This window comes from Hyaena hyaena, unplaced genomic scaffold (genome assembly GCF_003009895.1).
Source record: "Hyaena hyaena isolate Hyena2069 unplaced genomic scaffold, ASM300989v1 scaffold_13, whole genome shotgun sequence".
In the NCBI taxonomy this organism is placed as follows: domain Eukaryota; kingdom Metazoa; phylum Chordata; class Mammalia; order Carnivora; family Hyaenidae; genus Hyaena; species Hyaena hyaena.
This window is the reverse complement of record NW_024080645.1, coordinates 7294652-7319119: the sequence shown is the minus strand read 5'-3', so window position 1 is coordinate 7319119 and position 24468 is coordinate 7294652. Positions and strand designations below refer to the sequence as shown.

The following is a 24468-nucleotide window of genomic DNA, read 5'->3' as shown; positions in this document are numbered from 1 at the left end:
AGCTGGGAACCGCGAGGGACCCAGCGTGAACAGTTAAGTGCAGGGAAGACCAGGCCCAGGCTGTGCTGCAGGCCGCCGACCTTTGGCCTCAGCCGCCCCCACCCCACCCCAGCTCCCTTGGGGGATCTCCCTGCCCTCACAGTTGGGAGTCCCACAGCTGGGTCTCCAGGGGCCCAGATGATGTGGGGTCCCAGGCCCCTCCCCCTGGCTGCCGCACCACTCCAGGGTGCTGGTTCCCGGCTTTCCTTCCCTGTCCCCTCATTTGGTGGAGAGCAGTGGCTTCGGCCAGCTGGCCCGCATCACAGTCCCCCTGCGGGGCTGGCTGAAACACCCAAGTCTGGGGTGGAGCCCGAGAAGTTTGCAGTTTGAACAAGTTTCCAGGTGATGCTGGAAACCAGACCGTAGTATTTTGACCCCCGTTTTCAGGGTGGCATACAAAGGTGAGGCCATGTTCCTGAGGAACGTTAGGCCTGAGAGGCCCTTGCTTGGGGTCCCATAATGACTCAGCAGTAGCAGTTGCTGCCTCTGGGGTCTGAAGGAGCAGAGGAGGGCAGGGACGCGCCAAGCGGCCGTGGGCGGACAGTGACTGCCACCCCCTGGTCAGCAGCAGCAGCAGCAGCAAGGCCCCGGGGCTGCTGGCTCCGCTGCCTGGGCCTGTGTCCCCCAGACTGCGGCCCAGGGACCGGGCTGCAGGTAGGAAGCCAGCCCAGAGGGCTTCCTGGCTCCGCCTCCTAGGGCCAGCTGGAGAAGGAGCGACCAGGCCCCTGTGAGTTTGGATGTGAGCCCAGACCCCTGCCATTGGCCCCATAACAGTCCTGCCCCTCCCCAGTCACGCCTCCCTTCCTGTGACCCCCTGGTCCCCTCCTTCACCTCCTCAAACACTGGGAATGGCAGTGACACTGGAAGGAGCCATCCCCAGCCACCTGGGTTTCAGCATCACTGTGCTGGCCGCAGGAGCCCTGGCCTCGGTCTGTCTCCTCCTCTGTCCAGCCCTGTAGGGGTTAATCCCTGTGGATTCAGGCACAGGGTCAATCGTCACAAGTACTCTGTGCCGTACTGCTTCTCAGCACTGGGCTCGCTCCGTCTGTTACCACCACTATAGTTCTCCGAATGTTTAAAACCAAAACAAAATTTTGGAGATGCTGGGGTCTCCAAAGTGGGATTTGTGTGGCCTGATGATCAGCAAGACTAACTGTGGTCTGGGAAGAAAATACTAGACTTTCAGATTATATTTACTTTATCTCATTCTTTTTAAATCCTATTTTCGTATTCCTTTTTATAACACACATAGGTATATTAGCAGAATAGTACACGCACATCATTCATAAATGACACACACATATCAGGTGCATGGTAAATTTTTTAATGATATGTGGTAGGGTCCCCTCCCTAAGGAAAGAAAAATAAGAACAACTCAAGGCAACCTGGCTATTCGCATATGTGACAACATCCCTCACAACCTGTGACATGAGACCACTTAATCAGACTGCATGCTGGTGTGTTACCATATATGGGAGACAAAGAAGTAAAAAATATGTAAAAAGCCTCTCCATGTGGTGTTTGGGGCTCCGTTCTTTGGGTACAAACCCAACTGAGCGGTGCCGGCAGGAATTAAGTTGCTTCCTGGAAAGAAAAGCCTCGGTGTCACGACTCTCTGTGCGAGAATCATGCTACAGATAGGTACATGGGGGTCACTACTTTAAAGGAGAGTCCCCATAACTTTCTAGAAGTTTCCTTGTGAGGAAATGCCCAGAGTAATTCACTTCCAGGTGATGCCCAGGAGCTGCTCTTGCTATTAGCTTCAGATGCAAATACCCTTGGGTGTTCAGGGAGCCAGTGAAGGAGGGAGACCTGGGATTTCAGGGCCTTCCCCAAAGGTGGGCTGTTGTTTAGTAACAAACACAATAACAGACATTTATTTCCCCACATCAGCCCTAAAAGGAAGGTACTATGTCATATTATCCCCATTTTAGGGATGAGGAATTGAGGCCCAGTGAGGTTAGGCTGAGGGGTGCAGCGGCTAAGACCGAACCCAGGAGCCCTGGGCCTGGAGCCAGGGTTATTTAACCGTATGTGCCCACCCCGAAAACAGAAGGGCCTGGAGCCTGTCCGCGGGGGCGAGGAGGACAGAAGGAGGCACAGTTCCATCCAGGAGTGGGAGTCCTCGGGCTTTGCCGGAAGGGGCTCTGGGGAGGCCCACAGAGAGCCCATCTGGGGTCCCTGAGAGCCCCACGAAGGGCAGTCACACAGTCCAGGGAGCCCCTCTCCCTCTGCCTGTTCTAAGCAGAAAGTAGGACCTTCCCTTGTGCTGCACTCCACACCCACTGATTCATTTGTTTTCTAGGAAGTCAACTAAGGCTTCCTGGAACTGGAATAGAGGCAGTTCTTCCTCCCAATGAGGTGGTGAGCTTCCTGTCTTTGGAGGTATGCAAGCAAAGGCTGGACGATCCTGTGATGGGCTTGTATAGAGGGAGATAGATGTGGGATAGATACACCTGTAAGTCTCCTACCCTTTCTGAAATGCCCAGACGTGTGGCTCTGAGTGGAGAGGAGAGGTGTGGAGCCTACGTCCTGGGACACTGTGGCCTGGTGTCACCCTGCCTGCCTCGACGTCTCTCTGGGTCCAGGGCTGGTTAGGGATGCAGACAGCCACTCTGGGAACAGCTGTATCCCAGCTGCAGCTCTACATGATGGGCCCCCCAATTGGCCTTGTATGATCTGCAGGGCATTTCAGGACAGGCCATACACCCAGGTAGCTTGGATTTTTCACTTGGTTTTATGCTAAAATCCCTTCATTCCCCCCAGGCTGCAAGGCCACAACTTAAAATAGATATTTAAATGGCTTGCGGTCACATTGGCAATTCTCTCCAGATTTGCTCTGCAACAGGCATCAGGGGACCTGTGAAAATTGGTGGAAAATTACTACATCTTTATTTTCCTTAACCTCTAACTAGAATCTAATACTTCCTTTAATTATGAATGTAAGCAAAAAAAAAAAAAAAAAAAAAAAATCCCAGACGTATTAGCAGTACCAGTGACTTTGTCACCAATACAAATCACAGATATTTTCCTATCACATTGTAGCTGTCGCAGATAATTTGAAATTTCACTTATGCTCATTGCTACTTTGCAATTACAGAAGTTCTTAGACCTCCTACATTAATAAAGCAGCACATACATTACTATTTCACAAATTTTGGTAACTTTTTTGATATAATTGGTTTCTTTTGTAAACCAATGCATTTCACTTTTTAAACAAATTTTTATTAATATTTATATTTGAGAGAGAGACAGAGCGTGAGTCGGGGAGGGACAGAGTGAGAGGGAGACAGAATATGAAGCAGGTTCCAGCCTCTGAGCTGCTGTCAGCACAGGGCCCAACACAGGGCTCAAACTCACGAACTGTGAAAACATGACCTGAGCCAAATTTGGACGCTCAATGGACTGAGCCACCCAGGTGCCCCTTATGCACTTAAATACATCATATTAAGACAGGATTCTTGGATTTCATGAGATGCCAAAGGTGTCCCTGGTGACAAAAAGGCCAGTTATCCCTGTCTGACCGTCCCAATGCTAAGACCATGCCCAGGACCCCATGGTGGTGCTCAGGGGGCACAGGGGTGAAAGCTGGTGCACAATGCATCTTTTTTAAATGAATGATTTGGAATTTCAACACAATTACAGAATTATAGAGCTGAAGCTCTTTAGAAAGCCTTTACTGCAATGATTTGCCAACTTCTTGGCACAACTCACAGCAAGAAATATTTTCCTTTGAAATCCATTACCTGAATATATGAAACAGGCTTTGTTTTTGTTTTTGTTTTACATGACGTAACTTTATCATGTAGGATGCACTCATATCTTTTGTTATTTTTTAATGTATTCTATTTCATTTTTAGAAGATGATTAATTGAATTTTTATTCAGAACTATAATGCCTGACAAAATTTGAGTTAATACCCAATTTACTTCAGTTGGAAATGAATAGCAGCAGATTTGGAAGCAAGCAAATAGATAACTGAAAGCCTTAGGAATCTGACAACAGATAAAATTAAAAGGCATAAAAGTGACTAGTATATTTTTAGAATAATCTAGAAGTGGGGGGATTTACAGTCAATGCGCAGAAAAAGAATATCCACATAGGCCCATAAAATGCAGATTAAAATTCACTTACTTAAATAGTTATAGGCACTTTCAATAGCCACAAATTTACCATTCTTAAAGTGGGAGTCTTCAAAAATACTTCTTTATATTTAAAAGCTAAAAGTCAAAGTAAAGGTGATCCCATTAGCCTGGTTTGGGGGTGGTCACATAATAGTCTATTTTCAAAAACCAGAGAAACCCACAAATTTTGCCAACAAAAACAAAGGGGCAGATTGGCCAAAAACTAAGGCAACTGGTTGTGCGGAAGGCCAGAGGGTTATTCATTTAACTGCTAACCACCCGTGCTTTGGGGACTGAGCTTAAGTCCTTTCTGCACTTTTTTTTTAAATATTTTTATTTATTTCTAGGAGAGAGAGAGAGACAGCGTGAGCAGGGGAGGGTCAGAGAGAGAGGGAGACACAGACTGAAACAGGCTCCAGGCTCCGAGCTGGCAGTCAGCACAGAGCCCGACGCGGGGCTCGAACCCACGAACCGCGAGATCATGACCCAAGCGAAAGTCGGACGCTTAACCGACTAAGCCACCCAGGCGCCCCATTTTCTGCACTTTTGGAACCTGGGTCCCAGTCATTGCAGAGGCAGTTTCTGTGTATTTGGCTCAGTGGGATTTGTCTGAACTGGGTCCACTCAGCATTTGGTCAGTGTAATGGGAACTGCCTCCAGTTCAAAGACAAGCTCCGCTGGCCGGAAGATCTAATTCGCATATTCTTTCTTAGCTTTAGGGGCAAATGCCCTGTGGTCAAATATATCCAGAATGACTACAGGAATAGTTTGATTGTAAGAGGCACCACGTACGAATTTTAATAACAACCCAGGATGTCCGGAAGCTCACTGCTCACTTTGACCCAAGCTTTCCAAACCAGTGATGCAGGGGATCTGCTGCGGCGGGACGGTTTCCACGGCGGAGCCGTCACTGAAGGAACTGGGCCAGACATCGGGCCCTGGGAGACTTGTGTGTCTACTAACCAAACTTCTGGGCAACACAGCCTCCTCCGAAAGTCCCCAAAGATGAAGTGTATGGCACTGTAAGAATAAACGGTTGTACAGTCTTAACAGTTTTCGGAAATCACAGAATTGCAGTCTCGATAAACTAGATGGGGCGAGGTTCTAACCACCAGGGAGACTTCACAGGGCCTGCATTCACTGTGACCCCACTTCATCAGCACCACCCACTGGAACCTTTCCGGCTCGACCCGTTTTAACCAGCGGAGACTGCGTCCGTCTCCGGGCTGGCGGTTCAGGGGCCGCCCCCAGACACGCACGGCTCCCCCTTCCTCCATCCGGAGGGGGCCATCCGGCGGGACCCGCGGCCCCGGTCTCCCCTCTATCGGGGAGAGGGCACATTCCGAGTCCCTCCGACGGGGTGGGGCAAGGGCTCCAGTCCCCTCTGGGTAGGGCGGCTCCTACCGGGGTCAAACCGGAAGCGGAAGCCCACGGCGCACACCCGCAGGAGGCGGATACCCGCAGGGGCGGGGCGGGGAGCGTGAAGCGCCGTTGGTAGGCCGCGCGGCGGCGCGCGCCTGCGCCCTGGGGTGGGGGCGGGGCTACGCGCCGCCCCGCCCCCCAGCTCATCCGTGCGCGACGCTGTCGCTCCGAGTCGCGTCACAGGTGCGGCGGGCAGTGCAGCCGGCGGGGCCGCGGTGAGTTGACGCGCTCGCCGGTTGGCGAAGGCGGTGGCGGCTCGGGCCGCGGGCCGGGGCAGCGAGGCTGGGCCGGGGGCAGCCTCCGAGCTGGTTTGCTCCGGGGTGCTCCTGGCCGCGGGGCCCGTAGGTGGCTTCCGTGCCTCCCTGCGTCCCGCCTGCCTCTTGGGTGCGGGGCCCGGGAGGAGCGCCGTCGGCGGTCCTGTCTTGCATCCTCGGAATGCTCTGTGCAGCCTCGAGGTTAGGGCTGGTTTCTCGGGAGAGCTCTGTGACCCTGAACGCAAGTTTTCCAGGGCTTGGGCCACGCTGTCTTCGTGGGTGGCGGATAGGTACGAGCACAGGGTGGGCGCCTGGGTTCCCGTCACTTCGCGTGCCACACAGCCTCGTGGGTTACGAACCTCCCTGGGCGATAGAGCATGTGCAGCGTGACTTGGAAACAGGGGAGAGCCATTAATTCCGCTAAGGAATTGAGAAAGTTGCCTAAAGAGAGGAGGTGGCAAGAGAGGTTCTGGGCGCCTCTCGGCTCGCAAATTACCTGTGATGAGAGACTGGCGGAAGAGGTGGTGATGTGGCTTGGCAGCCTTCACTGTAGCTTGTGTCCACCGTTTAAAGTCTTCTGAGGCTTCCCTAAGCTCTCCAGGTTACCAGGAAGGTGCAAGTGGTAACAAGAATGCCCACTGGATGGGGTGTAGGGGTCAGGGCGCCAATCCATGGGGGGACCCCACCCCACAGCAGGGCCTGGCTCAAATGTGCACCCCTCCACTGAAGGCCACCTTTGTCCCCAGGGGTCCAGCTCCTTGAAAGCTGGCGTCCTGCAGACCTTCCTACTCCTTGTTCCCCCCGAGATGTGATCCGGGTCGGAAGGGCAGCAGACCTGGCTGCAGCTCCTTCCTGTCTTTCCTACCCTGGGCAAGGCCCTGTTTAGGTTGCAGATGAGTGAAGCACTGTGAACCTGACTGAGATCTTCACAGACAAGGGTCATTTAGAAATTGCTTGTTTTTCCTCTTATCCTTGGAAACCCTTCATAGTGGCCTTTGGGATTTGCACATTTAAAGCGAGTAAGCTGGATGGTTTCTTCTGTCCCTGGGTAGAATTGAGTGGGCGGGCATGAAAGTGGATGAGAAGAAGAACCACATTTTTATGTTCTCTAATCTCTAGCTAAAATTTAGCACTTCCTCAAGTTACAACTGTAGACAACAAACCACAGTTAACAGTGTGACTTTGTCACCAATAGAAATCACAGATATTTCCACATCTTACCATATTGTGTAAGCTCATCACAGCTTCGAAATTATAGTAGTTATCAGACTTGATGCTATGTCTCATTATGTTCTTTGTTAATAGTCACTTATGCAATCAACAATTTAATTTTCATATTTTGATAACATTTTATTTTGGTTGATCCTTCCTTGTTATTCCCAAATTCTTTATCTGCAATTGCCTACACACTAAAATTTATTTGCTGCCCCAAAGTCAATAGTTGCGGTGCTTTTGTGGTCTCTGACGGACAAGTGCGCGGTGGTAAAAAAAAAAAAAAATTTGAGTCGCCTGACACATGCTCAGTTGCAGCTGACCAAGGAGACACTGCCTTCTTGTTTCAGCCCTCCACGTTAACGAGTCCTTTTTTCCAGTTTATTTAGTGTCGTGACTTTTGCATTTTTGTACTTTTTGCCGGTGACATCACTGTTTATTTTATTTTATTTTTAAATTTTTATTTATTTCTAGGAGAGAGAGAGACAGCGTGAGCAGGGGAGGGTCAGAGAGAGAGGGAGACACAGACCGAAACAGGCTTCAGGCTCTGAGCTGGCCATCAGCACAGAGCCCGACGCGGGGCTCGAACCCACGAACCACGAGATCATGACCTAAGCGAAAGTCGGACCCTTAACTGACTAAGCCACCCAGGCGCCCCCGGTGACATTACTGTTTAAAGTAGCCCCCGAGCACAGTGCTAGCGTGGTATGTCAGTGTTCTCCGTGCGAGAGGCAGTGAGGTGCCTTACGGAGAAGATGTACGTGTTGGATAAGCTTCATTTGGGCTTCAGTGCTGCTGGGCAGTGAGTTCAAGACTAAGGAATTAGCAGTATGTGTCCTGTGAGCTGTCTTTAAACAGATCCACACCTAACACGAGTTATGCATTGATCGGAGGCATGCAGGACCGTAGCCCATGTCTCCTGGGAGCAGTGGGGATTCCCAAAGACTTCAGAGAACGTGACAGCCCTGAATAGCAAGAATTGACAGTATTTGGTTTCCTTTTTGGTCCCATGGATTTAAAAAGTCCTGAGAAGGGGTCTGTAGGTTTTACAGGGCTGCTGGAGGGGTCTGCAGGATGCACACAAAATATTGACAGTTATAGCCTGAGAAATTAAATTTGTTCTTAAAGTACGTTTTTGTTGAGCTGAGCTAAGTCCTTGAAGACTCTGATGCCTGTGGGGAGACGTGTGTCTCCAGCAACTGACCTCATCCACATGTTTGTGGGCTCTTGGGGGCTTTTTTGGCTGAGACCCCTTCACGGGACTATACAGCTTTGCTCCCACATATTTGCTTGTTGAGTTTTGAATAAATAATATTTAAAATTAAAAGGGCCTGTGGTTTTACCTCCCGGAAGAGCAGCAGGGGAGGGCAGCTGGTCCCTGTCTATAGTCAGACTTGGGGAGAGGAGCACCTGACGTGGGTGGGTGTTAGTGGGGTCCCTGGGCTCCAGGGGGGCTCCGCACCACCCGGTAGAGCTTGTGAAGGGGCTCCTGGGGCTAATCCATAGGAGAATCAGGGCAGAGGTTGCCTTGTTTTCTTGGTAAGGGGAACCTCGTGTATCCCCCTCTGTCCTGATGACACCCCCTTACTGAAGCCCTGATGTCTCCACAGAACTGTCTGGCCGTCAGCTCTTCATCCTTGGTTAAGGAAATGACCAACCAGGTAAGGGTTTGGTGATGGGAGGAACATGAGTTGGTCTCTTTGGCAGGTCGAAGCCCAGAATGTTGGGTTGGGTGTGTAGTCAGGAAACTAGCCTCTGAATCCTGCTCTGCTCCTCAAGTGCGTGACCCTGGGTGTCTTGTCACCAGAGCGTTAGGTGGCACTAGTAAGATGCACTAAGTCTGTACCTTAGTTTACAGACGCATTGACAGAAAGAATTTGTACTCAACGGGCGCCCGGCTGGCTCAGTCCGTAGAGCTTGTGACTCTTGATCTCGGGGTTATGAGTTCGGGCCCCACGTTGGGCATAGAGTTTACTTAATAAAAAAAATAAAAATTAAAGGAATTGGTACTTAAAAACCAGAAAGAAACAAATATTGGAAAAGGAGACATCTTTGTTGTAATAGGATTAGGGACAGCAGGGACAGGGTAAGCGGCTGTGTGGTTTTATACAACTGCAGAAGTTACGCTGGAAACTGGCCCCAGAGCCTCCTGGTGACCAGAGCAGGGAATGCATGGAATTTATCAGTGACCTGGGCAGGGGCAGGGTTGGGGGAGGTGGGGGGAAGCTCTGGTTTCTGTAGGAGTTGATTTTTTTCTGGTGTAGTCGACCATGCAAATCTTGCATGAGCAGGAATCAGGGAGCCTGCAGGATGGTCAGGGTGAGGGGAGGACATAGCTCCCGTGGGGGTCTACATCCACTGGAGGGATGGCTGGGGAGCGGGGTGCAAGGGGTGTTGTATGGGAGGGGAGGGGATACATCTGAAGTCTGCCTGTTGGTCTAACGTGGCGTCTCTTCTTTTTTAGTACAGTATTCTCTTCAAACAGGAGCAAGGTAAGGAGCCGCCTGCTCAGGCGCACTCACCTGGGGAACTGTGTTCTCCCTGTTCCTTTGGGCGTGCTGAGCAGACGCGCAGCCCCAGTGTACTCTGCAGAGGACCTGACGGAGGGTACTGAAAACAAGTACACTTAAAAACAAACAAACTGTGGCAAAAACCCCAAGACAACTAACTGAAAGGCAAAGACAAAGCAGGAGTCACATAATAGACTGAAGGAAACTTTTCCACCTGTGCAAGATGCAGCTCTGAGCTTCCCAGCTCCCGGGGTGAAAGAGGAAACATATGAGCTTAGAACTTGCCTTGGGAGCCTTTACTCTGGTTCTTCCACTTCAGACAAGTGCGGGGACTCCCACAGAGGCTATGACCCTAATGAAAGTAGAGGGTGTAACAGCGCAGGGGGCTGTGGGCTGTGCAGTAGCGGCTGTGGGGGCGGGGCGGGGCGGGGCGGGGGCAGGTCCTAGAGGCCCTAGTCCAGACCGGGAGTGCATCTTGCCAGGGATATTGCGCTTCGCACAGGTGCGTGTACTGCCAACCACGCCTGGACGAGTCAGGTGGAGCCTGGAGAAGTTTGTGGGAAAAAGCCCAATAAAAGCTCTTCCACTCTAGTTAACACTTAGGGGATCTGAAGTTTTAGCCAAAAGCATTCTTCCAAGTTAGCTGGGATGAGGAACAGGCCAACGAGGCACGCCAGTCAGCTAGCCGGTGTGCCAAACGCTGGCCGGCGGCCTTCGGGTGGGCACGGTCATTGGAGCCACGGTGCTGTACGCAAGTCACAGCTGTTCAGGGCCCTTACATTCACATCTCGGAAAGGTGTTCCTTGACTGTTGCCACCAGGATAAATAAAGGCTCGCTCTGCAGACCTGACCGTGAGGCCCCCAGATATGCAGCTGGCAGACTTCAGATGTAAGGTGCACTTCAGTTAATAGATTGGGTTGGGGTTCCAGTTTCACTCCTTAGCTCTGACTTTGGGTGAGTTACTTGGCTTCTCTAAGCTTCTGATTCCTTGTCTGTAAAATGAGCAGCTACTTCATAGGGCTGTTGTGATTGAGGTGATACTTAAAAAAGAATTAATAACTGATTCATTAAGCATAATAGACATTGTGGCAAGAGGCAACTCAAGTATGGAGGTATTTGTTTTCAGACCTGTACTGTTTGCAGTTGAACTCCCTGTTGGTTTCTAAAGATCTCTAAGAGATAAGACTTGATCAAGTGTAGGTGTTTGGTTGGGGGTGAAGGCTTCCCACGACAGTTTCACTAGATTTAACCAAGCGATAGCCACTCCCGACCGAGGCATGCCAGTAACACCGGATCGTTCCAGTGCTCCCTCCCACCCGGTGAGCCTGGGATTTGGGGTAAGTGGCTTCTTCCGAACCGCGCTGTTCACATGTGCCTCTGCAGAGCGGAGGGGAGAGCACTTTGCCGGTAGGGGCAGGTGGATAGGCCTCAGAACTGTTGAAGCAGTATTTCTGCTTCAGTTCAGAACAGTTTAGAAGTTGCATGAAGACTTCAAAGTGAACTGCTTTCCATTCTAGCCCATGATGATGCCATTTGGTCAGTCGCTTGGGGGACAAACAAGAAAGAAAACTCTGAGACCGTGGTCACGGGATCCCTGGACGACTTAGTGAAGGTCTGGAAATGGTGAGTGCTCTTTCCCCTAACAGCCTTGCAAATTGGGGTTTGGGGTTTTGCTTCTGGACTCCCCCAAGTTGCAATCAGGAAAGTATTAACTGTTTTATAGGCTACAAAGCAGCAGTGGTTTGGTGGTATAAAAAGGCAGTTTATTTTTTCCTCACTTTTTCTCCTTTTATTCAATGTTAAAAAAAAAAAGAAAAAAGCCCCACAGTTAAAACTTGGCTGCATTTGTTGTTCTGTGGCTCTTCAGTTCCTCTCCGAGTCTGCATTTCACAGACTGTTGGTAATGCGCAGTCTTGGGGGCCCGGAATTTCAGATGCCAGGTATAGCGGGTTGTGTGTGAAGAAACCATTTCTCTGTCCCCCGCTGAAGGTGTGATGAGAGGCTGGACCTACAGTGGAGTCTGGAGGGACATCAACTGGGTGTGGTGTCCGTGGACATCAGCCACACGCTGCCCATTGCTGCATCCAGTTCTCTTGATGCTCACATTCGCCTCTGGGACTTGGAAAATGGCAAACAGATAAAGTCTATAGATGCAGGACCTGGTAAGAGTTTTACTTTTAGGGAAGATAATAGACATTCACAATCCCTTTTCAAAACCTCTAGGGATAGATATATTTTACAGTTCAGAATTTTTTGAATTTGTCCTTTTCTCTAAAGTTTATTTATTTATTTTGAGGGGGGCGGTGTGAGAGGGGCAGAGAGAGAGAGGATCCCAAGCAGGATCTGAGCTGTCAGCACAGACACCCCTGACACGAGGCTTGAACTCCACAACCTTGACATCATGACCTGAGCCAAAATCAAGAATTAACCGACTGAGACCCCCCAGGCGCAAAATTTTGTGGATTTGAGAGGATAATGTGGGTGCATAAACGGTGTGTTACGTGATACCTTTGGTGGGGCTGGAGGATAGCACTCCAAGCATTAATATCTCAGCAACTAAACATGAGTGTTGGTATGTCCATTCAGGTCTGATTTCATTGCCAAATTTTGGTACGAACCCTGTTAAAAAATTCAGTTGTTTAGAAGCCTTAGATTTGGGGTTGTGGACCTGTACTCGGATGGTCCAGGGGCTCTAATTTGATGGGTTGGGGTCTCTCACACACGGCACCGTGTCCTCTTGGACCTGATTCGTGGCAGCCTCTCCTATGGTCGCTCTGCCTGCCTCCTCCCATATGTGAAACTTCTGGAATAACGTTTGTTGTTTTATCTAAAGTATCGTAGGACAGCATAGTCTTGTCATCAGCCTTGATAAATACCTGGGGTGGTCGGGATTATTGATTTCGGTGGGCTGGGCCATGTGGCACAAGCAGCATGACATCCCCTCAGCGTTACTTGTAAATGTCTGCGTGGCATTCACGACCGAGGCTGCTCGCCAGGATGGGTGGAGAGCGCAGGGAGCCACCTGCCTCCATCACAGAGAAGCTGCCCAGCTGTTTCCCCAGTGCAGTTCCCTTACTGGAGTCCCAGGTGGGTCTGCCCCCTACTGCTTCTGCTCCGTAGCCACTGCAGGCTGTCTGTGTCGTGGAAAGCATAGTAGTCCCAGGGTTTGTAAGGAGGCTAGGTTGTCTGGAAACTGAGTGTATTTCCCCTCAGAAGTAAGACTTTCTTGTCTCTGATGCTCACTACTGGAGATTTTTAAAGGATACGATGCCCAGACTCTCTTTTGTTTCCATTGAAGCACAGTTATCAGGGTGTGTGGACTGGGATATGGATTTGGAAAAGGCTACGTATTTGGGAGACATCGACTGCCCAGATGGTTGTCTCGCCCATATCCTTACATGCTGACGTCACTCACAGAGGACTTGGGGCCCAGCCCAGCCCCCAAAGTCTGAAGACTGTTACAGAGTCAGGGAGAGGAGAGAGGTGGATCTGTTGCTGCCATTTCACCTTGGGCACCTAAGCCTTCCCCAGACCTATGACTCTGAGCTCACTGCGTGGCCACCATGGCCGTGGGCACACTGCAGCTGAGGAAACAAGTGCTGGATCGGTTCCAGGGAAGAAGGGGGTCTGCACCCAGCTTGCCGTCCCTGACAAACAGTGCCATAGGCAGCCGGGCACCACTCCCACGTACAGCATGTGCTTGCTAAGAGGTCACTGTCAGGAAAGGAACGGGGTCCGGAGACTCGTCCAGGGCTTGGATTTCTCTTCAGTCAAGAATCTGCACTCAGCTCAGCCAGGTCCCTCGACAGCAGTGACTTGGGTGACGGAGCAGGTGCTGCTGTTGACAGTTAAAAGAGCAGCTGAATCATCCAAAGGTTAACTACTCGGATGATGAAGGTGGGGATGCGGACACTGAAGCTGTACCTTCCTGGAAAATATGCACAGGGAATGCGGCCTGATCACACACAAAAAACAAAAAAACGAAAAGTGAAAATGCCCAATCCTGAGGAGGAAAGCGAGGGTGAAGGTGGAGATGCTGCTCGCCAGCGCTTGGGAAGGGGGTGGGGCAGGGCCTCCGCGAGACGGCAGGATGCCCACGTTGGGGGGGGTGGGGACTGCTCGCAGTGGTGTGGTGGAGCCGAGTGACGAGCACCCGTGTGTGTTATGCAAATACAAGTCTTGGCGTGCAGGGATAAGAATCCCTTCCACTTTGAGCATAAGGATATTTGATACTAAAAATTCCATATTGTAAATCAGTCAATAGGGAAATGTTAAAATAATTTAGACATGTTACTCAAACTGCAAGAAATAAAAATCAGATTTTCTAATAACTCTTATTTCTGTAAATAGCTAATTATAATAGGAATAAGAGCATGGTCCTGTTAGAGTAAATGCTAGTTTCTTAATAGTAAAGACAGATTAAAAAGCAGCTATTGATTATAAAAGCTTTTCAGATCTTGATTAATTGAGCATTCTTTTTTTTTTTTTTTTTTTAATTTATTTCTAGGAGAGAGAGAGAGAGACAGCGTGAGCAGAGGAGGGTCAGAGAGAGAGGGAGTCACAGACTGAAACAGGCTCCAGGCTCTGAGCTGGCAGTCAGCACAGAGCCTGACATGGAGCTCGAACCCACGAACCGCGAGATCATGACCTAAGCGAAAGTCGGACGCTTAACCGACTAAGCCACCCAGGCGCCCCAGAGCATTCTTTTTAAAACATTATTTTTATGTTTATGTATTTTTGAGCAAGAAAGACAGAGCGTGAGTAGGGGAGGGGCAGAGAGAGAGGGAGACGCAGAATCTGAACCAGCTCCAGGCTCCAAGCTGTCAGCACAGAGCCCGACGTGGGGCTTGAACTCAAAAACCATGAGATCATGACCTGAGCCAAGATCAGACAATTAAGCGATTGAGCTACCCAGGTGCCCCAAAGTTAATTTCCTTTTTAAAGCATTTCATAAGAAAAATGATAGAGCTAAGTTATTGATGACTCCTTTGACTACTTATGTTAAAATTTGCAGGGGATTATTTTTTAAAGCCCCTTGGAAAACACTGTTGACCCATCTGGGCTGGGACCCCTGTCTGCCATGCGTCCAGCTCAGTGGCCTCTCCTCCATCCCGGGGGTTGGGAAGGGCCTGCCCTCGGTGAGCCCGGCCTAGACATGAGGAGAGTGACTTGGGAGGGAGGCTCTCTATGCTTTTACAGGCACTGTCCTCTCAGAGCAGGGTGGCCAGACTTAGGGCACATTCCTGTACGTGCACATGGGCCAGGAGCCGGGCAACTAGATGACTCCCTGGCTAGGCCCGAACCTCAGAGGTTCCTGGAGCTCTCTGGGATTGTCTCTGAAGAGGTTCCCAGAGAGCCCAGAAAGAAAATGCTGAGGGCTGGCTGGGGGGCTCAGTTGGTTGGGCCTCTGACTTCAACTCAGGTCATGATGTTGCAGTTTGTGGGTTTGAGCCCCACATCGGGCTCTGTGCTGACAGATTGGAGCCTGGAGCCTGCTTCGGATTCTGTGTCTCCTTTCTCTACCCCTTCCCTGCTCATGCTCTGTCTCTTTATTTTTTAAATGTTTAAAAAAAAATGCTGAAATGCCACCAATGATGTGTCCCCAGATAGAGCAAGTTGCTTGCCCTGGCTGCACGTGAGTCCACAGACCCTTGTCACCAGCTGGAGCAGCACCGTGACACATGTGTCACGTTTGAATAGAGCTCTTGAAGTTAACTAAGTTGTATGGTGTAAGTGAAAGACCAGGTGACTTCTTCAAAAAAAACCACAGTGCATCTTTCCAGTCCTTATTCCTTGTTAATTTCGGTAAACATTTGGTCGTGTCATAGTGTGATAGAAGCGTGTTTGCGGCAGTACGTGCTCAGGCATCCACAGCCTCCCTGAGGTAAACATTCACTTCTGCGATTGCCGTGTGAAGTTAGCCCACAGTGAGTGCGCTTACCTGCGTGTTTGTAAGTCTCTGTGGACGGCTCTGCAGCTCGCTGTCAAACCCCTTGGCGTGGCTCAGAAAGCCCCCTCACATCTGTGTCCCTTGTGTCCACGTCCACACGAGTCCGTCTGTGCCTCCGCCTCAGGCAGCCGCACACCTGCTCTTGGCTTCTGCAGTTTTGTCTTTTTGAGAACTTTCATGTGAGCAGAGGTGTATTATCTTCTACACCTTTCTTTCCGTAGCGTAAGGTTTTCAGGGCCCGTCCATGTTGTAGCGTGTGTCGGTAGTTCCTTTTTATTTCTGACGAGTTCCCTCGTCACGTGCAAAACAGTTTGTTCTTCACGCACCTCTTGACGGACATTTGGATTCTTCCCAGGGTTTTACTGGGACGGGCGCTGCTGTGAACACCTCTCCACACGTCTCTGTGGAGAGTCCCCGGATCCAGTTCTCTTGGGTGGATTTCCAGGAGTGGAGCTGCCGGGTGTTGTTTTCACTAAAGAAATTGTCAAACTGGGGGCACATTAGTGGCTCAGTCGGTTAAGCATCTGACTTCAGCCCAGGTCATAATCTCACGGGTCATGAGTTCAAGCCCCATGTTGGGCTCTGTGCTGACAGCTTGGAGCCTGGAGCTGCTTCAGATTCTGTGTCTCCTCTCTCTCTGCCCCTCCCCTGCTTGTGCTCATTTGCTCACTCTCTCTCTCTCTCAAAAATGAACATAAAAAAAAAAAAAAGAAATAGACTGTAAAGAGAACAATCCCATTTACAACTGTACCAAAACCAGTAAGATACCTAAACAAACAAGATACCCAAACAAAAAAGTGAAAGGCCTGTACTCTGAAAACTATAAAACACTGATGGAAGAAATTGAAGAGGAAGCAAAGAAATGGAAAAACATTCCATGCTCATTGACTAAAAGAGTTAAGATGACTTAAACATCGTTAAGAGGTCTATACTACCCAAAGCAGTCTACACATTTTATGCAGTCTCTATCAAAACACCACCAGAGTTCTTCACAGAGCTATAGCAAACAGTCCTAAAGTTTGTATGGAACCACAAAAGACCCCAAAGAGCCAAATAATCTTGAAAAAGGACAGCAAAGCTGGAGGGATCACAGTTCTGGATTTCAAGCTGTAATACAAAGCTGTAGTCCCCAAGACAGTATGATACTGTCATAAAAATAGGCACATAGATCAGTAGAACAGAATAGAAAATCCAGAAATGGACACAACTATATGGTCAACTAATCTTCAAAGCAGGAAAGAATGTCCAGTGGGAGACAATCTCTTCAACAAATGGTGTTGGGAAAATTGGGCCACTCTCTTACACCAGACGCAAGAATAAACCGAAAATGGATTAAAGACCTAAATGTGAGTCCTGAAACCATAAACATCCTAGAGCAGAACCAGGCAGTGACTTCTCTAACTTTGGCCACAGCAGCTTCCTTCTAGACATGTCTCCTGGGGCAGGGGAAACAAAAGCAAAAATAGATACTGGGACCTCATCAAGATGAAGCTTCTGCACAGGGAAGGAAACAGTCAACAAAACTAAAAGGCAACTTTTGGAATGGGAAAACATATTTGCAAATGACATATTAGATAAAGGGTTAGTATCCAGAATATATAAAGAACTTATATAACCCAACACCCCCCAAAAGTAATCTAATTTAAAAATGAGCAGAAGACATGAACAGACATTTCTCCAGAGAAGACATCCAAATGCCAACAGATACATGAAGAGATGCTCGAGATCACTTATCATCAGGGAAATGCAAATCAAAACCACAACAGATCCCACCTCACACCTGTCAGAATGGCTAAAATCAACAGCACAGGAGACCACGGGTGCTGGCGAGGCTGTGGAGAAAGGGGGCGCTCGTGCACCGTTGATGGGAATGCAGACTGGTGCAGCCACTGTGGAGAACAGAGTGGAGGGTCCTCAGAAAGTTAAAAATAGAACTGTCTGTGATTCAGCAATTGCACTACTAGATATTTACCCAAAGGATACAAAGCACTGACTCAAAGGGATACATGTGCCCATGTGTTTACAGGGGTGTTACGTAAAATAGCCAAGATCTGCGAGCAGCCCAAGTGTCCACTGACTGATGAACAGATAAGATGTGATATATATATACAATGGAATATTACTCAGCCATAAAAAAGAAGGGAGATCTTGCCATTTGCAACAACATGGATACATCTAGAAAGAGTGTTATGCTAAGTGAAATAAGTCAGAGAAAGAAAAATACCATGTGATCTCACTTGTATGTGAAATTTAAGAAACAAATGAGCAAATGCTGGAGAAAATCCAGACAAGCCAAGAAACACTTAACTACAGAGAACAGACTGCTGGTCACCAGAGCGGGGGCGGGGGGGGGGTGGCGGTTCGGGGCAGGTTACATACGTGACGAGGACTAAGGGGGCACTAATGAGCACCCAGTGATTGAAATTAGAAACAAAAACCGTCGCACTGGTTTTCCGAGTAGCCACACCATTTTATGTTTCCACCAGCGTATGAGGATTTTGGTTTCTGGATATCCTTGTTAACACTTGTACTGTTCTTACTAAAATTTAAGTAGATGTATACTAAATGGGTAAAGAATTAACATCTTTACACATAGGTTTTTGAATTGGGACATGGTTTCTAATTTTTTTAAAATGTACCTATTGGCAAAACTTTTTAAAATTAAGGTCACATCTTTTCTCACCGGTTTTTTTTTTTTTTTTTTCTCTTTTTTTCTGCTCAGTGGATGCCTGGACTTTGGCCTTTTCCCCTGATTCCCAGTATCTGGCCACAGGAACTCATGTGGGGAAAGTGAACATTTTTGGTGTGGAAAGTGGGAAAAAGGAATATTCTTTGGACACGAGAGGAAAATTCATTCTTAGTATTGCATATGTAAGGAAACCGCGCTCTCTTCTCTGCCTTCCCCCGTTCACAGTCTGCTTCAGGCCTGTGGCCGTGCCAGGGGCAGGCTCTGCGCGGGGCCCTGGCGGGCGCTGTCTGGCAGGTGTGGGCTGCCTCAGCAGGGGCTCTGCTCGAGTTTGGTGGGGACGGCCGGGCAACACGGAGTCTCAGGTGCTGTCTGCGTGTTCCCCGCAGAGTCCTGATGGGAAGTATCTGGCCAGTGGAGCCATAGACGGCATCATCAATATCTTTGACATCGCGACTGGAAAGCTCCTGCACACGCTGGAAGGTAAGTGGCTCATTTTCTTTTGTGCAGACTGGGTTGTCCAATCACAGAAGGGTTCTTCTGTTATTGAAATGCTACTAAGTGACAAATGAGCTTTATAGTATCTCAGTTAGAAGTCTGAGACGCCTCCAAGTCTTAGCGTGTGGTCGGCGGCGTACCCCTGTGGAGTGCTTGTTTGGGTGAACAGGCTTACTCATTTTTGGGTTAGTGTATCTCAGCTGTATACACTGACAGGTTTCTGTCAGGTTTGGTTCTACAGAACTTTGTGATTAAAATCCAGTTGTGGGGCGCCTGGGTGGCTTAGTCGGTTAAGCGTCCGACTTTCGCTTAGGTCATGATCTCGCGGTTCGTGGGTTCGAGTCCCGCGTCGGGCTCTGTGCTGACTGCCAGCTCAGAGCCTGGAGCCTGTTTCAGTCTGTGACTCCCTCTCTCTCTGACCCTCCCCTGCTCACGCTGTCTCTCTCTCTCTCTCTCTCTCCTAGAAATAAATAAAACATTTAAAAAATACATATATATATAAACCAGTTGTGACAAGAATCTGATGGTGGGTGCAGCCCCCTGCCTGCCCTCTGCTCTTGGCCTCAGGGTGTGGGTGCGAGTCCTGTCCAGCGTGGTGGGTGGACGGAGCCTTCAGCCTGTGCTCTTTTAAATGTTTATTTTGATGGAGCAGGAGAGAGACAGACAGAATCGAAAGCAGGTTCCGTGCTGTCGGCACAGAGCCCGACGCGGGGCTCCAATTCACCAACTGTGAGATTGTGACCTGAGCTGAAACCAGGGGTCTGACGCTGAACTGGCTGAGCCCCCAGGCGCCCCCGCCCTGTGCTCTTTTGTACTAGTTTGAATTCTGACCAAGTGCGTACACTACCTCCTCGGTTTATTGTTTACCCTACGGCACAGGATTTGGTGCCGCATCCCGTTTGTTTGTTCATACAGATCAGAAGCAGCGTGTGTTTCCTTATTTGTCTGTATCTGTAGTAGGGGAGTTTTTCCCAAGCCTTGTGCGCTGGGGTCCAACTGGTGAGGGAAGGGAGGAGAAGTGACTCCAGGGCGAGGGTCCTGGATCACGTGGATGTTTCCAGAACATTAGGAGGAGGGGTCCCTCCAGTCATTCCCCTCCCTCTCTGACGAAAGCGCCTGGGCGGTGCAGCCCAGACTTGTGGTCGTTCCAGGGGACGTGGTCAGTGGGGGCCTGTGGTCGGGGCACTAGCAAGGGCCTTTGTGAATTTCAGGCCACGCCATGCCCATCCGCTCCTTGACCTTCTCCCCGGATTCTCAGCTGCTGGTCACTGCCTCAGATGACGGCTACATCAAGATCTATGACGTGTAAGTTGCCATGGAGACTCGGGCTCCTCGCCCAGGCCCAGGTCACGTCCGTCTTGGCTCCCGCTGCTGGGAGGAGTCCGGGGGCGTGTGCGGCCTGTCTCCCGGGTCCCATGGGGGCTTGTGTGTGGGGCCCCAGGCCTTCCTCGCCCCCTCACACCCCTGTCCTTGAACTGAGAATGTCTGGGAGGGAGATGTGCACTGTCCACATGCCAGGATCCGTCTTCCTGCCTTTGCTCAGCCATCCTGTCTCTTGCGGGGGCTCTCTGATTTTAAATTCCTTCGGGCAGGTAAGTAGTGTGCGGGTGAGGAGGTGTAGGAGTGAGTGATCGCTCTCTTCAGGTCATGGCCGTCTGTCATTGTCAGCCTGTGCAAGGCCCCCTTTTTCCTGGGCTCTTCCCCGTCCTGTCCCCCCCACAAGTCTCCCCTGAGAGGGGTTTGTGTCCTTGACGCTTTGACTTGGTACCGAGATCTGAGTGCCTCTGGTTCATGACTTCCGAGTGTGGCCTCCTGATCCCTTGGAGCACACGTCACACTTCTCCAGGCCCCAGCGATGAGTGGGTGCCCAGCTTGCCGCCACCTGCCTGTGCCACAACCCTGACCGTCTGTGTGTGAGCCCGTGCTTGGGCCTCTGAGGGTTTTTTGGGAACCACTTGGCAATAGGAACACTCCTTCTAGCAGCTTTGGGAGGCCAAAAAATTGTCAGTAACGCATGGGGCTGTGGGGCTGTGGCTTCTGACAGGAGCTGACTGGGGGTATTAGGACCCGGCGCAGGGGGTGCCTGGGTCCAGTGTGCTGGCTTGTTAGGACCCGGGGGGCGAGGGGGTGCCTGGGTCCAGTGTGCTGGCTTGTTAGGACCCGGGAGGCGAGGGGGTGCCTGGGTCCAGTGTGCTGGCTTGTTAGGACCCCGGGGGCGAGGGGGTGCCTGGGTCCAGTGTGCTGGCTTGTTAGGACCCGGGGGGCGAGGGGGTGCCTGGGTCCAGTGTGCTGGCTTGTTAGGACCCGGGGGACGGGGTGCCTGGGTCCAGTGTGCTGGCTTGTTAGGACCCGGGGGGCGAGGGGGTGCCTGGGTCCAGTGTGCTGGCTTGTTAGGACCCGGGGGGCGGGGTGCCTGGGTCCAGTGTGCTGGCTTGTTAGGACCTGGGGGGGCAGGCACTTTTGGTGTGACATCTGCTCGGGATTCTCTCTCTTCCTCTCTGTTTGCCCCTCCTCTGCTTGCTCATGCACTTTCTGTCAAAATAAATAAACTTGAGAATGTGTATCCAAGCCACGTCTCTTACAGAGTGGATATGGACACGTCCCTTGGACACGATGCACCGGCCCCGTGTGGGAAGGGTGCTGGCTGTGTGGTGGGGTCAGAGTCGCTGCTGCCCCACGCCGCCTGCCTGCCCCCACCGGCCCGCAAGTCGCGTCTGCGGTCATCATGCTGAGCCGCTGGAACAGTACTCTTTGCCACTAGGGCAAATACACACATTTTGTGCTAATGCTGCGGTACAGATTTGTTTCCTCTCCATTTTGATTGAAACGTCCCCATTTCAGACAACACGCCAACTTGGCTGGTACACTGAGTGGCCATGCATCGTGGGTGCTGAATGTCGCATTCTGTCCTGATGACACGCACTTTGTTTCCAGGTACGTATGATCCTTGGCACTTCCTTACATGCTGGGAAGATGAAGATGGTCTTTTATGAATCACCTTAAAATCTGAAGATGGTCTGACCCTTTTTTGTAGACTTGGTTTCTGCATTGGTTTTGTGTTTTGTTTGATGCCATGAAGGTCGCTGTCCTTAGCAGGAACAAAGATGGATCTTCTCAGTCTAGGCTTCCGCACGTAGTTACTTTAGGAGTGGATGCCTGTGTTCTGACAGTAACTTAAAATACGTAAATCTGTTTGCAGAATGTTGTGCTTTTAGAGCCCAGTGTCACTCAGGCCTGGGACGGCCAGACCTGGTGACAGACATGAGACAGTTTACTAGCATCGCTCTTTGAGGAGCGAGCCTTCGTTTGGAGGCTGGGACAGGCCCCCTCGATCTGGAAACAGGCACAGGTGTCTGAGACTCCTGCTCAGGGCACTTGCATGAGGGCAGGGCAGACAAAAACTTCAGGGAAGTGTCTGCTCCGTGTCGGGGAGGCCACAGAGATGCCGGCACCGTGCCCCCCCCCGGGGCCCGTGCTGGCCACTGTGCAGACAGGTGGGCAGAGTGTAGGTGAGAGGAAGAAGGTGGGATTTCCGGTCACATTCCTTCCAACTTAAAGCCAGAATGAAAACTGTTTCACTACTAACGTTCCCCTTTCTGAAATAGTTCGTCTGACAAAAGTGTGAAAGTTTGGGATGTTGGAACGAGGACTTGTGTTCACACCTTCTTCGATCACCAGGATCAGGTAGGGCCCAGTCCCTTCGTGTCCTCCGCCTTTCCTGACCCACTGCGGGGCCTTGGGGCTCCCTGCTCGGTGTCCGTCCAGCCATTGTCTTGCGGCCTGCCTGGGCCACGGGCGCTGCGGACGTGCTGGCAGCCTCGCGAGCCGTGAGGTGTGATGTCCTTCCGAGGGCCGGAGAACGTGGCACTAGCCACACAGCCCGCTGGGAGCGCCGTTCGGGGTGCGGCTGCCGTGTGGCTCAGGAAGGGCCTTCCCCAGAGGTGCCCGTCGCTCAGTCAACACGTCATTTTTGGAGCTGTCCGCAGGAGTGATGAGATCTTTTCTTCTCTCGTTTTTTCCTTCTTTCTTTAACATTCTTGAAGCCACGCATTCTGACGGGTTGTTTGGCTCTCTCAATACTGGTAACTGTTGCATCAGTCTTAACTGAAAAGGAGGCTCTGTTCCCAGAGGGCCTTGTCGTCTTTGCCAGTGCGGAAGTGAACAGAAGCGGCGTCCCAATGCAGGCCCCCCACCCCCTGTCCGCGGTGTGCACGGGGCCCCCGGGCCTCCGGTAGGAGGCAGAGGCCCGCTTAGTAGGCCTGGCGCGGGGCCTGGGGCTCCGCATTTCTAACCGGTGCCAGGTGAGGCAACTGCTGCCGGTCCCAGCCACTCCTGACTAGCAAGCCCTGGGAAACTCGCTAGTTTAAAAAATAAAATGTCCAGGGTAATAAAAAACTCGACTTTTAATATGTTACTGTTTTTATGATGGTACCCTCTTTTTTTTTTAATTTTACATTTGTTTAAATAATCTGTATGTAGGCCCAACATGAGGCTTGAACTCAACCCCAAGGTCAGGAGTCACACACGCCACCCACTGAACCAGCTGGGGGCCCCGTCGATCCCCTCTTTGGAATGCAGCTTAAAGTTAACATAATTGTTCATGCTTTTTTCCATTTAATCTTAAATCATTGCTAACAAATTTGATGAGATTTAATCTCGATCTTTCACCTGGATTTAAACATGTTGCTGTGGGAGTAAATCCCCCTGGCTGGTGGTGTTTCCCTGTGCAAGGGGCTGAGTGTGTTGTCCCAGAGGTGGTGTTTGGAAGGGAGTGAGGCCATCAGCCTCAGTGACAGCACTGAGGTTGAGTCTGGACACCCCTCGCCCCTTGGGTCAGAGTGACAGGCTGACCTGAGCAAACTCCAGCCACATCACTTTGTCAGGAAGGTGGTGTGACTGTTAACTTCAACACGCAGTAAGTAACATCCATGTCCCGTGATGCCCAGTTACCCAGGTCGAGGCCTCAGGGTGAGAATCACTGGCGGGGGGTGGGGGGCACAGCAGTGAGGCGAGGTACGCTTGGCCCTGCAGGCCATGCCCTTGGGATGGTCCTGGAGCCTTTATCTTTCTGGAAATGTAATGAGAGCCCGTGCCTGTCCCCTGTGGCTTCCGTCTTCATGGCATTGGGTCCTTCCTCAGATTCTACAAACCGAGGTTTGTAGAATATACTGATTTGTATTTAGAAATGAGATTTTACGGAATATGGGAGGTGAGGGAATGTCGCAGTAACAATGCAGGATAATCCGGTTAAAGAAAACGCCCCATTCTTGCTGGTTCAGAAAACACGGGGACGCCTTCCTCTCGGTGTTTTTCTAGATTGGGTATTGTGAGAATAGAGAAGGATGTTTGTTCATAAAGAATAAAGACACTAGAACTTTGTTTTTTCTTTTTATTTGATTTACAGGTCTGGGGAGTAAAATACAATGGAAATGGCTCAAAAATTGTGTCTGTCGGCGACGACCAGGAAATTCACATCTATGATTGCCCGGTGTAAACACCAGTCTCCCAGGCCAGTGCTGCAAAGAGGATGTATACACTGATCATGACATTCCTTACCTTTCTAGCTTAACAAAATAGAGCATTTATTGTAGCAGAAACTTAAATTTTGTAGATAAATATAAATCTTTACATGTTTTATTGGAAATGCTATTCATATTTTTACAAAGTGTCGTGACTTGAACACGCTTCTTCCACGTACCCTGTGCCGGCGGGAAAGCGGGGGAGTCAGCGTCGTGGTGCCCCAGAGACGAAGGGACCCAGGCATTGAATGAA

At 50.4% G+C, this 24468-nt stretch overlaps 1 protein-coding gene across 5 annotated transcripts; it reads left to right on the top strand.

Moving 5' to 3' along the window:
- The first annotated feature begins 5729 nt into the window (after positions 1-5729).
- Positions 5730-24338, top strand: WDR61 (WD repeat domain 61). 5 transcript variants are annotated; one of them, XM_039257158.1, is made up of 11 exons: positions 5730-5800; positions 8662-8712; positions 9516-9543; positions 11080-11185; positions 11552-11724; positions 18235-18383; positions 18588-18681; positions 19908-20001; positions 21538-21630; positions 22302-22380; positions 24101-24338. In XM_039257158.1, exons 2-11 carry the CDS (start codon positions 8701-8703, stop codon positions 24188-24190), a joined length of 918 nt encoding a protein of 305 aa, XP_039113089.1. In that variant the 5' UTR covers positions 5730-5800; positions 8662-8700; the 3' UTR covers positions 24191-24338. The 5 variants fall into 5 exon arrangements, with proteins under 5 accessions (XP_039113089.1, XP_039113101.1, XP_039113107.1 ...); XM_039257170.1 differs by lacking the exon at positions 5730-5800 and adding an exon at positions 5890-6040; XM_039257176.1 differs by lacking the exon at positions 5730-5800 and adding an exon at positions 6108-6129.
- Positions 24339-24468: the final 130 nt, after the last annotated feature.